Source organism: Sipha flava, unplaced genomic scaffold, assembly GCF_003268045.1.
Source record: "Sipha flava isolate LNK unplaced genomic scaffold, YSA_version1 73_pilon_pilon, whole genome shotgun sequence".
NCBI classification, from domain to species: domain Eukaryota; kingdom Metazoa; phylum Arthropoda; class Insecta; order Hemiptera; family Aphididae; genus Sipha; species Sipha flava.
In genome coordinates this window covers 1709987-1725826 of record NW_020273613.1, presented here as the reverse complement: position 1 = coordinate 1725826, position 15840 = coordinate 1709987, and the positions used below count along the sequence as shown (strand labels likewise).

The following is a 15840-nucleotide window of genomic DNA, read 5'->3' as shown; positions in this document are numbered from 1 at the left end:
GCACTTATTAAATGAAAATTGGTCAAATATATACTTATAAATGAAAAATGGCCAAATATGCAAAATATTATACTAACTATAAATTTTAAATATTAACTTGTACTGTTATTAAACAAATTTCTATATTACTTAGCTATGTTTTTAATGATTATTTAAAAACATGTAAACTCCTAGAAGTCCCGAGCCCTAGTGATAACTAATTAATATAGTTGTATATTTCTGTCAAGGAATCGATTTAGTCGTCAAAAATGTTTTTCGATTTGTTGATAGGTTAAAGAAATAAAAGTTATCAGTATAATAATGTTTTCCGTATTTTCCACATTAGGCACGGAATTGATACAAAATATAAAGATTATTTTAAAAAAATGTCGATTTTTCAATATTGGTATTATTTCATTGCCAACGCATTTGTTCCGATATGATTATATATTACATTTTTTAATTGCGCGAAAATTGCATCTATTCAAATCGCAGTCGAAGTTTGTAACTATTGATGCGTAGTGGAAATTACATTTTAATCGTCATTGACGACATAGGTAATAGCGCGACCACTATATCGAACGTGATGATAATCGAAGAAATCGTTTTTGACTGAAGATATTATTATTATTACATATTTACATGGTTAAATTATGAGCCACGAGCCACGAACGCGGGCTCAAACGTTATATGTACTATCTATTTAAATAAATTATCATAAAAGTACACAATATCACTGGATATATAAGTTAACAAAAACGTGCATTTGGTAATTTCAGTGCGTTGATTACGCAATTTTATTTAGTTGAAATACACGTTTTGTTTGACGTAGTACTAAATATTATAATCTGAATATCGAGGAAAATTAAAATTTAAAAAATAAATATTTTATTTCCCATAAATAATCATATTTTTTTACAACGACAATTATTATTTTGGTAAATGTCTACGTTGTCGAAAAAAAAAGTTAACTATTTAAATTATTTTTCATAATATTTTTTAAGGTATTTTTTTTTTTTTTTTGTAACAAATTGATATTAAATTTCATATTCTGAATATTAATATTGAATTTCTATTGAAAAAAAAATATTGTTCTTTGAATTATTTGAAAATATTTTAATAACAAAGTAAAATGGTTAAACTTAAAAAAAAGTATTAGGTTTTAGTATAGTAGAAGGTAAGAATAGTAAATTTAGCTACTCGTTGAAAAATACATCTTGTATTAGGTATACTTTGTATACCTTGTATCTTTGATAATTAAAATTCAGTGTTAATATTTTTATAATAATATTTTCAATCGAGAGGATCAAGTCCATTTATTTATAACTTGAACTTGATTAAATTAATTTTAATCTATATCTATCTATATCTATACTCTATACCTACTATATAAAATAGAACCCCCTTTTTTGTATGTACGCGCATAACTCAAAAAGTACCCAACGGATTTTAGTACAGTTTTCACTAATCAATAGGTCTAGATTCAGGGAAGGTTTTAATATACAATTTATTCGTATAACTTAATTAATAAAATTAAAAAATTATTTGTTCCATACATCCGAATATACTTAAATAGCATAAAATTATCACTCTGGTACAGGTTTCTCTTGCGCAGTGGCACTTTTGTAAGATTTCCAAGACAGCGATTCGAGTTCTAACCACTATATCATCAGACATCTTTCTTTTTGCATTTTTTTCCCACTTTTCACTCAACTTATCTTAGTTTTGTTTGTAGAAACATAATAACTGAGTTATTTCAGTATAGTTCTATAGTTACTATAGTTCCTGTGTATATGTATGGACCGTATTTCTTTTTTTTTTAGTTATCTCTGCAACGTCTACAGTGGAAGTGGAGCACGTTCTCGACGTATTAGTGTTATATTGAACAGGCGCACCAAGCGAAAAAATAATTGTACGTACGATTAAAACGACGTTTTCAGTCGATATAGGTATTAATTTTATTTTTGAAGTGGACTGTCACGGTTGGTTTTTGAAGTTGTAGTTACCGTACGTTTGCATTTTATGCCTGTTCGCGCAATCAAAATAGACCAAAATACTCACACTGGCAGTGACATTACGTGTTATCGAATGCTATTGACTCTTATCGTGCGCGCGGTTGATAATCACAACACGATAATAATAATTGGTTCTTTGAGTGCACAGTCGAGACACGTCGTCAGTCGTTTACCAAGTCGTCTAGGCAGTTACTGCGTGTTACGTGTGATCGCTCGCCGTACACCATCGTTGTTATTATTATTATTATTTAAAAATAGTAGTGTGGTGCTAAAATAGTAGTGTTCTATATTACCATCCTATTTTACCTTTCCACCTATTGTATTGTTAGCCTTTCGGCAATCAAACAATGCCTAAACGAAAGTCTACTATAGGACGTAGTACGGCAAATGCTAAAAGAGTACGCTTAGTACGTAGCAATGAAAATTCTGTTGAACGAAACAATAGACTTTTACAAAATCGTGAAATAAAAATTTAAGAAATGTTAATGCATGGTTTAATAAAGAATACTCTGCAATGAATTACGATTTTACTATTGATTACAAAAATGATCCGATGGTTACATTAGGTGCAATGTCTATTGTTTGTCAATATTGTTTAGCTCTAAAATGGAAAGATGAATCTAAAGGAATGTGTTGTTCAAATGGTAAAATTAAATTAGTAGAGATTTGTCCTCCTCCTGAACCATTGAATTCTCTCCTTACAGGTGATTATCCTAAACATGGAAAATTCAAGCATAACATACGTCGCTATAATAATGCTTTTCAAATGACATCATTTAAAAGTCGTAAAATAGTTTAAGGTAAATTTATGCCAACTTTTAAAGTACAAGGCCAGGTATATCATTTGGCTGGCAGTCTACTACCGAATAGATCTGACGAATACAAATTTTTGCAAATATACTTCATTGCCGATCCTGAAACTCAAGTGACAACTCGATGTAACATAGATTCTAGGAAACTGTTAGATAGCTCTTTGATCAGGTCATTACAAGATATGTTACACTCACATAATATATACATACAATCTTTTAAAACAGCCATTGAAAGTGTCCCTCCAAATGTTCCCAATTACAATATAGTCATACACGCTAGCAGGGTACCAACAGGTGAACATCGAGGACGTTATAATGCGCCATCAACAAGCGAGGAAGCCGTAGTGATATCTGGCCAACAATTTCATAAACGAGATATTGTACTGTGTAGCCGAGACGATAATCTTAAAAAAATATCTGAAATTCACAGGTCTTATGACAGCCTGCAATATCCACTAATGTTATGTCGTGGTGAAGATGGATATTCTATCGATATTCATCAAATTAACCCTCACTGGAGTTCCATTACAAAAAACCGTTTCGTGTATGAATTATTACTGTTATCGCATTATGGAAAGACAAAACAATTGCAATATGTTACTCAGATATGGTATGTTGTTAAACCAATATTTAGTCGATCAATATTCTAAAATAGAATCAGAACGTTTAGCGTACATACGAAACAATCAGACAACATTACGAGCTGAAAATTATATACATTTGCAAGATGCCTTGAACTCAAATGAGCCGAGTACCGAAATTGGACAATTAGTAATTCTACCATCATCATTTATTGGTGGACCACGATATCTTCACGAAAAGACACAAGACGCAATGACCTATGTAAAAAATTATGGCAAACCTGACCTATTTATCACTGTAACATGTAATCCAAACTGGGAAGAGATTAAAACTAATCTTCATCCTAACGCACAGCCGCAAGACAGATATGACATAGTCAACAGGGTGTTTCATTTGAAAATACAAAAACTATTGACTCTCATTAATAAAGCTAATATATTTGGTGAACCACGTTGTTTTATGTATACGGTCGAGTGGCAGAAACGTGGCTTACTACACATTCATCTTCTATTATGGCTTAAAAATAAAATAACACCAGACCAAATTGACAATGTGATTTCAGCAGAGTTGCCAAACAAAGAAGATGATCCATTATTGTTCAACTCTGTAGTCAGACACATGATTCATGGACCATGTGGAGTTTTAAATACAAACTCTCCGTGTATGACGATGATGGCGTTGATGGTTACCCCAAATATCGGAGACTATCACCTGAAGAAGGCGGACAAATTGCTATAATTCGAAATAATGATATTGATAACAGGTGGGTAGTTCCTTACAACCCACTGTTGCTTAAAACATTTGACGCACACATAAACGTGGAACTGTGTAGCTCTGTAAAATCAATAAAATATATTACCAAATATATAAACAAAGGTAGTGATCAAGCTACATTTAGTTTATACAATCGAAGTGAAGTGGAACAATTTCAATCTGGTCGATACATATGTAGTTCTGAAGCGGTTTGGCGTATTTTATCTTTTGATGTACACGAACGAGTGCCTGCTATTATTCACTTGGCAGTTCACTTAGAGAATGGACAAAGGGTTTTTTTTACACAACATAATGTCAATGACATTGTGAACAATCCACGTGATACTACATTGACTGCTTTTTTCAAATTATGTGCTAAAGACGAATTTGCTAAAACCATAACATATGACAAGGTTCCAAATTATTATACTTGGAATCAATCTATCAAAAATTTCCAACGACGAAAATTAGGAACCCCCGTCGAAAATCATCCTGGGATAAAAAAAACTGATACCCTTGGCAGAGTGTATGTAGTTCATCCGAATAACAGTGAATGTTTTTACTTAATATTGTTGCTCCACGTGATCAAAGGTCCAATTTCTTTTGCAAGTCTACGAACTGTGAAAGGAGTACGTCCTTGACGCCCCTGGAGGTACAGGAAAAACATTTTTAATTAACTTATTGCTCGCCAAAATAAGAACAGACAGAAAAATCGCTCTTGCTGTGGCTTCATCTGGAATTGCAGCTACGCTTTTAGAAGGTGGTCGAACTGCGCATAGCACTTTCAAGATCCCGCTAAAAATGTCCTACGATGACACATCAAGTGTCTGTAATATATCCAAACAAAGCAAGACTGCTCAATTGATGCGGGATTGTGTATTCATTGTTTGGGACGAAGCATCCATGACCCACAAAAGCTCGGTTGAGGCATTGGATAGAACCTTGCGGGACTTACGTAATAAAAATACATTAATGGGTGGCTGTACAGTCTTTTTTTTCTGGAGATTTTCGTCAAATCTTGCCAGTTGTAGTAAGAGGAACGAGAGCTGATGAAGTCAATGCATCATTAAAGAGATCTTACATTTGGCCAGACATAACTAAATTGAAACTTAAAACTAATATGAGAATATTATCATCTGACCAAGGAAATAAAACTTTTGCTGATGCTTTACTCCGTGTTGGTAATGGTCAGTCACTGACTAGAAATGGTAAAATTGATCTGTCTGAGCTTTGTTTTTTGATGTCTAATTTTATGGACCTAATTGAAAATGTTTACCCAGATTTACCTAATATTTCGACTAAAACGCCAAGTTGGTTTCAAGAAAGAACAATATTGTCACCAACTAACGATCAAGTCAATAAAATAAATGACATGATACTGTTAAAATTCAACGCACCAACAAAAGTTTACTATTCCATTGACACTGTTTTAGATGCAGAGGAGGCGATACATTATCCAACTGAATTTTTAAATTCTTTATCACCTTCAGCGACCCCACCACACAAATTAATTCTAAAAATAGGGTCTCCTATAATTTTACTTCGTAACTTAAGTCCACCTAAATTATGCAGCGGTACAAGATTACAAATAAAGTCTTTAAAAAACTGTCTGCTTGAGTGTATAATCCTTATTGGCTGCGGAGCTGGGGAAATGGTCTTGGTTCCTAGAATACCAATGATACCAACCAATTTGCCATTTCAGTTCAAACGGCACCAATTTCCCGTGAAATTAAGCTTTGCAATGACTATTAATAAGGCACAAGGTCAAACATTAAACGTTGCAGGTTTAGACTTAACCATCCAGTGTTTTTCCCATGGTCAATTGTACGTAGCTCTGTCACGTGTCACATGCAAAGAAAATCTATTTGTGATGGCCCCAGAAGGTGAGACACTTAACGTGGTGTATCCAGAAATATTTAATACTTAAGACAAATTGATATAATTAACAAAAAAAATAAAAATCATACATCATACATTATAACGAAACAAATATATTCCACACGTATATAAAACAAATTAATCAAATTAAATATCTGATATAATTCATATCAAACTTTTCACATATTCCTAAACATATATAAATGTACTGAAATCTAGCAATAGAAAAGCATTGCCGGGTCAGCTAGTATTTTATAAATGTATCTTTATTATTATACATATACATAAAATATTTCACTATTTGATACATATGTAGTGTACTTACAATGTACATTTTTAATAATTATTTTGAATGTGTGTATAAATATATATTTAACGGAAGTAAAAAAAAAAAATTTGTATTATTAGTATCAGATGTATGGACTACATATAAAATTAAATATATAAATTGGATTAATAATAAACATTATGCTTTTAATTAAATTTGAAACATTATATAAATTAACACAAGAATCATTTCAGATTACAAATAACTTTAAGCTAAAATTATAATTTCATTTATACAATGTATATCAATAGCTCATTGAATAAAATCACGAAAAACTATGAATATCAGATATTCTCTCACATAACTCGGAGTTAATTTTTATACATTGTTTATTTATCATAGGATTAACATAAAAAGAACTAAGAAGAATTTAAATGATGCAATTTTAAAATATTTATCACTATATTCTTAATAGTATTTATACTTGATGAATAATAATTATTTATTGCCTTTATTTTTTATACAATTTTTTTTTTTTTTTTTAATTTGTATTTTATACTTTAAACTGGTATAAAAAATTTAAATATTTTTATTGTATAATTTTTACATTTTCTATTATATAGTATAATATCTTATAATATGAATTATGAACTATTTTTATTTATTATTAAACTTGAAGTATGTATATAAATCGATAGTAAATATATTGTAGACCAAGAAAATCCTTTGTAGTATAAAATATAATTTCCATACTGCAATATTATCCAATTACTCAAATTATTTTAAATAATCTATATAATTTGCTGATCTCTTAAAGCGTTTGTTTCAACTAATTGGATATGTGATGAACTTTAAGTTAAACATGTAATTTAAAACATATTTTAGAGATAATTTATTTGAAAAACTATTTATGGTTTAAAATGTTTGATCTAATTATCAACGAATTAGCTTAATAAAACAATTATGTAAATTTTTATTTAATGTTGATTCATGTTTTTAAATATTATTTATACATTTTATAGCTCATATTAATGAATATTATCTATTACAAATGCATAACTGTTCATTAATATTGAATTATATATTTAATTGAAGCACCCAGAAAATAGTACCTCCACAATCTAGGCCAGCGGTTCCCAAACTTTTATGACCACGGAACCCTTAACAAATATTTTTTTTTCGTGGAACCCCAACGTCTCTAGTTTCAAGTTAACACAAAATCTGTAATTATTTGTATTTACATTTATTTTTATTGTTGAAAAACTAATAATCTAAAAAATGTTTTAAAGATAAGTATATGATTATTGTTAATTACAATTAATGTTCTTAATATTTAGGTACATCTCGCGGAACCCTCAAGATTGTCCCACGGAACCTTTTAGTTCCGCGGAACACACTTTGGGAATTGCTGATCTAGGCAGAGTGCACACAGTATACTGCATAATTCAAAAGTATTTGCGGGGATTTATGAAAATGTAGTTATCGTAAAAATTTAAAATCAATATAAAATGACAAGAAATTCAAACTTATTTTAAATGTTTAATCATACGAATGTAGCACATTTTATGAAGGTCTATATTTTTCCATCAACAATTTCTATATTGGATCTTTGATAAGAATTCAGATCGATTCCGTGTCTTGCGAAACAGCTTTTTAGGAACTTTATATTCTTATGGTAATTTTTATTAATTTTTTATATAATTTATTTAAACAATTTTGAACGCGTTTCTCAAACTTTTCAATCTTTTTTTAATCATGATATTCATTTCATGGTATATATGGGCTATACTGTGATATAATAAATACTATGAGTAGGTAAAACAAAAAAGTGAAATTTAATTTATTTATATTTTAGAATTATATACGTATTATTAAAATGAATTAAATATTAATTACCTTTGTGTGAATTCAATAAAAAAATTACCCAACTATACTAAATACGAGTACTAGAGCTTATAGAACTTATATGCTGGTCGATTAATTATTAAAGATAATAGAAAAATTATTGCTATCTGCATTCCTAATTTATTTTTAATTTTCATTAAATTGTTTATTTACTCTCGAGTAACATAGTATTTATTTCTCATGGTCAGAGCTCGGGATTTATAGCACTTAAAATCATTAAAATAAGCGCTTAAAAACATCATTATAAGCACTAAAATAAGCATTTAAAAAATTTAAAATTAAGCAAAAATATTTATTCAAAAAAAAAAAAAAACTATAAAATTCTATCTAAAAAATCAAACAAAATAAAAATAAATCTTCATTTTCAAGACTTTAAGGATTTTACGGATTTTCTAAGGGATTTTTCTGAAAAATAAAATGTAAACTGTTATCTCTGTTCTTGATCATTCTGACGTTTGACACTCAGTTCTATTTTCAGCGTTGGAATATCTTTGTTAACCCTAAAACGATGCCTAGGATGGCGACGAACTACGTAACAAAGTAGATAAGATAAGAATTATTTTTAATTTTAATTCTATCAAAAACGACTTTGCTGGAGAAAACTATAAAAACGTAAAAAAAACTGGTCAAATAAGCAAAAATAATCAGAGAAACTGGAAATTAGCATTTTTTTTAAAAATTTTTGAAAAAATTAATAAAAGGAACTTTCAGATTTCATAATTGTACGTGTTATAAATTGACATATACTTCTATAGCACTCTGCTACATTTTAAGTCAATCCATAAAAATAAGCAAATGCTTTAACTCCCGAGCCCTGCTCATGATGGATTTAATTTGAGTTTGTATTTCAATCTAAATTTATTTAATATTTGGAATTTAGCTATAATATAATGCATGCACAAATTATTAATTAATTGTTATAAATAAAACAATTACGAAGCATAATATTGAACAAGGCTTTAATTTTAGTTCCCTTATCTATATACATGTAATATAAAAGTATACTTATCAAGAAATTTAAGTTTTTTGATTTAATAACCAATTTACATTAATTCATGTAACTAACTTCAATACAATCAATTATTATACAGTTAAAATGAAAGTCCATAAAACGAACCAATGATTATGATTTTTTTTATAATAATAAGTATGGGCTACAATTATGATATGTATTTCCATAGCATACTCAAACTTGTCTGATATGTAGAAAGGAAATCTTTAATCAAGAATAACATACATTTTATACTATGTATAAATAAAAAAAAAAAAAAAAAAATGTATAAATAAGTTTATTTATTTATTGTCCATAAAAATATAAATAAGAAATAAGAGTAGATGTTATTGTTGTTATTATATTTTTTGAATTTTCAGGACTTTATAAAATTCAAAATTCTTATACTGCAGCGTTAAATATTATTTCACAAGAATGTATCGATCAAAGGCTAGTTAATGTTTTTCGGAATAGAATGCTTGTGTATTTAACTCTCAAAATTATATTTATAAAATTAATTAATTTTTATAATACATATAGGATGATTCAACGAGCCTTTCGTTCGGGTAACATAGACATTGATTGTGTTGATTCATTTGGCCGAGGTGCCATCAACATAGCGATTGAAGCCGAAAATCTGGAAATGCTCGAAATGCTGGTGGTGATGGGCGTTGGCCCAAAAGATAATCTACTGCATGCTATCAACGCCGAATTCGTCGAGGCTGTTGAACTTCTCCTCCAATACGAAGAGTTGGTACATACGGAAGGTGAACCATACGTGAGTGGATAACTTACTTAAGTGTATTTATATAGTTTTCAATCGTAAAGTAATATTTTTGATAATTTTTAGTATGCTTCGTTCAATAAACGTCGAGAATAATAGGTATAAAAAATAAAGTACATTTTCAGTTTTTAAATAATCAAAATAAATATGATGTTTCGTTTTACAGTTGATTATAGTGACTACGATTCACTATAGTTATACTTGTCATATCGATTTACTTTTAACAGTCAAACTACTTTTTATTTACTTTGTAGAGGAGATTTATCCATTTTATTATAGGATTCATCTAATTTAAGAATTAATTCTTAACCAAAATTTTAATTAACATGCAGCTTAATATATTTGGAAATTATTCCCAATCCATACATTTAGTGATTGTCCTGATAGTTATTATAATATTTTTTAAAAGATTTATTATAACAAAATCAATTATTCGAATAAATGATGATTTTTTTGATGTTATTATTGTTGCACTTTAGATAATTATTCTACGAAAAAACCAAAAATAATATTTAAGAATTTTGCTTCCCTTATATCTAAGTAAAATTACCCCAATATAAGTTGGGTTTTGTTGGATTTATTGTACTGCAACGTATTGAGTACACCCAAATGCTAAAATATCTATTTTACAGTTATATTATATAAGTAGTTAATATTTTTTAGAAATTTAATAACTTTTAGGGTTAGCAAATATTACAAATTGTCATACATTATTTTGACAGAGCTGGGAAAGAGTTGATTGGAATACTGCTTATTTTACACCGGACATAACGCCACTTATTTTGGCAGCACACAAGAACAACTATGAAATTATCAAAATGTTATTGGACCGAGGCGCCACATTACCGATGCCACATACAATCAAGTATACAAAATATAACAATTTTTAATTACATGCATATCCATACAAACGTACTATGAAATCACTCTTAACACTCAATTAAATTATGTTGAAGGAAAGTTCTCAGATTTCACGTTAGCGACTCATACTTAAAAGTGTGATTCACTCTATTTTAATTGTATAATTTACATTTTATCATTATATATTCTTTCACGACCTTATTTAATAATGTAGCCGTTAAACCATCTAACTTTTGTTAAACGAATTCTTGGAGTTGTGTGACAACATCTCATATCTATCTCGAAGGTTACATTTTTTTTTTTTCTAATTTGGTTCAATTGAAATAGTGAGATGACACCCCAAGGTCTTTGCCAATGTTTATTACAAGTGGATAGTATGGAGATTAAGGGATATATTTATCTATGTATAGGTACATAGTATAAATTATAAATAAAGTACCACTATTTATTCCTTTTCTCCAAAAAGAGATAAGAGTGAACAATGCGGAAAGCAGTACGAAAAATAGTGGCTACGTGGAACTACATATTTTTTACACCACACCTTGATTCGGACCAATGACTACGCATAATGATCATTTACGTTACTGTTGCGGCCCGAAAAGATTAAATATGTATTATTATTACATCATAATTTTAATATTTGCTTAAATACTCACTTGTTTTAACTTATTTCCAAATGCATATATGGTATAATATAATTTATATCTCCACAGAATGACCCAATCAAATTTGATAAGGTTATACAGTATAGCCAACAGGTATATTATTTGAAATCAGGGACGAATCATTTTAAAACGTTTAATATTAGATCTTATATTTATGAAAGGTCCAAGCTGACAGCGAGTTTTCGTATAAAAATATTATTTAGAGGGATTCATTATTATTTTTAGTTTATTATTCAGTTTTAAGAGTAAGGGTTCTAGAACCGGTTAATTTCAGTTAATTCTGATTATTAGAGATTTATTAAAAAATAATATGAAATTATTTATTTATTCTTGTTTGAAATGTAATTGTTTCATTTTATGAAAATAGAAGGTATTATGAATAGTTAAAAAAATATCTATAAATATATTGAATATATATATATTATATTAACGTACTATATTTCTTTGAGTTACGTTAAGTTGTTTTATTCCAACTCATAGAATTTGTAAAATATTTTGTTATATTGTGAAACATTATTATTTGATAAAATAAATATCTTTGATTTAAAATTTTATTTTAATTAGGAGTTAAAGTTAATACTAGCCATTGTTGTAGCTAAAATTTTTTTATAAACATTAATTAAATTTAATACTTAATAGACAAGATCGACTCATCATAAATTGTAATATATTAATAAACATACAAAAATAATAATAATAATAATATTACAAATTTACTTATTATATGCATAACACTATTACAGTTTACAACACAAAATAATAAAAACATAAAAAGATTTGACTTTTATTTTTCTGAACCGACAAATGGACAAACAAAATAGTCATTATCATAGTTTTACTAGTCTAAATAACTGACCTAAATGAACCCTTTTATAATTAAGGTTACGGTTTTTCATTTTTGGAAATAAAGTTTCCGGTTTCAGTTACGGTTCCTAAATTTTAAAATTAATCGATTCCAGGTTTCTATCGGTTCTTTTCAGTTACGGTTCTGGTCCCTGCTATTATCTGAAACACTGCTTAGCGGCATTTCCATAGGGGTGGGGGGGTGGTTTGTCAATTTTTCGGAAAAAAAAGGTAGAATAGTCCTATGAGATATTAATAATTGTTATTACTCTATACTTAGCTCAAATATAAATAATGTATTGGTCACTTAATGTTGCATAATATATACATTATAGTGATATAATTTTATTTTTAAACTTTCTTAGAATTTTCATAAATCACTGAATAAGATTTTAATTAACATTTTGGTGTTAAATGTAAATTGAACTATATATTAAATATTAACATATTTTTACTTCTATAAACTTAAATGTTACAAACAATTTAACGAAACCTAATTTTATATTATTCGAAAAATGTTATAATTAATTAAAAAGTATATTATAGACACACGCCCAAAGTCATAGGTTCCTTGAAACATATTAATTATAAATACTATACCTACCTGTTCGTCAAAATACAAATAATATTGTTATCAACCTTTTTTTTATCTTTCTCACTTTTAATATTTATTACGTTTATAGAGACTTATTTAAATGTATATTTATATTGTATTTTCTAAGTACGTCATTAATACTTACGTAATTATATATTACATTGCGATGCTTATAATATTAAGACAATATAGCAATATAGAAAAAAACAATTTTATTAATTTATCTAGATGTGGGTGTGATAAGTGTATTACAGCGTCAAAAACGGATTCACTGAGGTATTCGATGTGTCGAGTAAATGAATACAGAGCACTGGCAAGTCCATCGCTGATGGCACTTTCGTCAGCTGATCCTATACTCACTGCTTTTAAGTTGTCATGGGAATTGAGGAGATTAGCCAGAATAGAAAAAGAATTCACCAATGAGTATATGGTAAACACACTTTTGGTTAAAATTAAATACTCGTATAATTTTGCATGATCTTTTCTAGGAAGTTATATACATAATAATGTAACATATATTAATTTAATAATTAACAATATAAGTAAACAATTCATTCGATGATTTTTCGCTTTCAATATTGGACACAAATTATTTTTTGAAATTTTAATTTATATCATGATATTTTTTTATTATTTAAAATCCTATCTGATTATTAATGTACACGTAAAATATTAAACAATACCAGTTTTGTTCTTTTATCTCGACTTATAGCAACTATGAGCAGTGGCACAACTACGGAGGTGCTAGAGGGTGCATAAGCACCTCAAACTTAATTTAAAGCACCCCTATGTTCCATGACGTTATCAATTAAAAATATCTATAGTTATTATAATGTTATAGTTATTGTTATACTTATATAGTAAAACTTTTTAGAATATATTTATATTACATAGTATATATATTATATAGATATACTATAGTTCTTATCTATAGTTATTATGATGACATAGTTCCACATATGAGAGAAAGTTTATACTTTTGTCGACCAATGTTTATGAAAGTGCCATTATTAGCACGACTCTGAGTTTTAGAGTGGCATAAACGATTCCTTGATGATAAAGACGAACAACTTGTTGGCCGTCTTTGCTCATTAAAAACTGACGAAAATTGTTAAAAAGTCAATGACATTACGCGAAAAGATTGTCAATTGAGCATTAGAATAATAGCTCAAATGGTTAATATTGACAAGGAGATCGTTAGACAAATTACAATGATCAATTAAACATAACAAAAATCTGTGCTAAAATGGTCCCTAAAATCCTCTTTTATAAACAAAATGACTGTAGGTGACAAATTTGTATAAACATTTTCAGACGGATGGGAAGTGAGCCAAACTTGTTGAAAAAGGTGATAACATGCGATGAAACTTGGATTTTTCAATATGATCCCGAAACTAAAAGACGCGCTGGAAATCTTTCGCATTGTCAAAAATGAATAAAGCTTGAATGATCACGTCAAAATAAAGGTCATATTTATCATTTTTTTTTGATTTTAAGAGGCGATTTTAATTGAATGAGTACAACTTGGACAAATTTTAAATCAACATTATTATTTACAAATCTTGGCTGCTCTCAGAGAAAGAGTAAAAAGAAAGCGACGAGCATTAAGAAAAATCGAATCGTGGATTTTGCATCAAGAAAATGAACCGGCTCATAATGCTTCATCTATTAATCATTTCCTGGTCAAAAATCGAATTCCAGTGCTATAGCTACCCCTATCCTCCATTTATGCTTAATGTTGCTCCATACGAATTTCGACTCATTCCAAAATTAAACAGTTTGTTAAAAGAAACATATTTTAAGTCAGTTAAAACTGCAAAAAAAAATCTATAGAGATATTAAAGGTATTACAAAAAAAAGAAGATTTTTAACATTATTCCAATCAATAAAAATACAAATGGAGCAATATATCAAGCTCAGAATAAAATGTATAGAAGGAAAGAAATATCAAATTATTAAAAATTGTAACTAAAAAATGTTTAATGTGAAAGTCTCGTTATTTAATAGTCACACTTCGTATAATGGTATTGAAAATATAATAATGGTATAGTCTAACTATTGGTTTTCTGTAATGGTAGGAGGTGTGGGTTAATAATGTAGAATACCCCCAAGATTTGAACTTTAGTTGCACCACTGCGTATGAGCTAATTTGTTTGTCTTGTTAAGTGTCACATTAGTAAGGAAAAAAAATACTTTATGATATATAATAAATGCATTTACGATGCATTATAAATTAATTATCTATTAATAATACATTTTATAGAGTGTAAGTGTTTTTATGAGAATCCTCTTTTTATGATGCTTATTACTATTACAAACAATTTAAACTTATTAAATTTGATAAGAAGGTTTGATGAAACATATTTAAGATGTGTACTTGATAATACGGAAATCTGTCTTAAATAATAATTTATTATTATTATTATCATTATTATAATTATTAAATATTGATTTATTATAATTTTGAAGAAATAGCAAATTTCATAATAAATTAATTTTAATAATTCTTAGGACCAAAAGATGTTTACAATTTTACTTTTAATTGGTTTTATAATGTATAGGAACTACGACAACAATGTGAGCAATTTGCTGTTGATCTGCTTCGACAGACCCGAAGCTCTCAAGAATTAGATGTGATTTTAAAACATGATTCGGAAAATGCACCTAGTATAGGGTCTATGAAACTGAAACTAATCGAATTGGCCATAAAATATAAGCAAAAGAACGTAAGTTAATTATTAATATTAGCACATATGAGCAGGGGCGGATTGGCCTATTGAGAAATCGGGAATCTTCCCGATGAGCTGGTTCTTGTTTGGGCCGCTCTATATTATTATATAATTCTCAAAAAAAAGTTTTATTTTGTAAAATAAATAAAAATCATTAAAAAAATAAATATATATTTAAAG

At 28.3% G+C, this 15840-nt stretch overlaps 1 protein-coding gene across 3 annotated transcripts in view; it reads left to right on the top strand.

The window, feature by feature from the left end:
- LOC112692318 (transient-receptor-potential-like protein) overlaps positions 1-15840 on the top strand; it is a 39693-nt gene that overhangs the window by 8861 nt on the left and 14992 nt on the right. Inside the window, exons 1-6 of one of the 3 annotated variants that reach the window (XM_025566946.1) lie at positions 7858-7962; positions 9564-9633; positions 9724-9961; positions 10690-10832; positions 13160-13361; positions 15493-15657. In XM_025566946.1, coding sequence (XP_025422731.1) covers positions 9725-9961; positions 10690-10832; positions 13160-13361; positions 15493-15657 — 747 coding nt within the window. In that variant the 5' untranslated portion in view covers positions 7858-7962; positions 9564-9633; position 9724. Of the gene's footprint in view, positions 1-7857; positions 7963-9563; positions 9634-9723; positions 9962-10689; positions 10833-13159; positions 13362-15492; positions 15658-15840 lie in introns of those variants that run through there. The other 2 variants (XM_025566945.1, XM_025566944.1) reach the window with 2 other exon arrangements.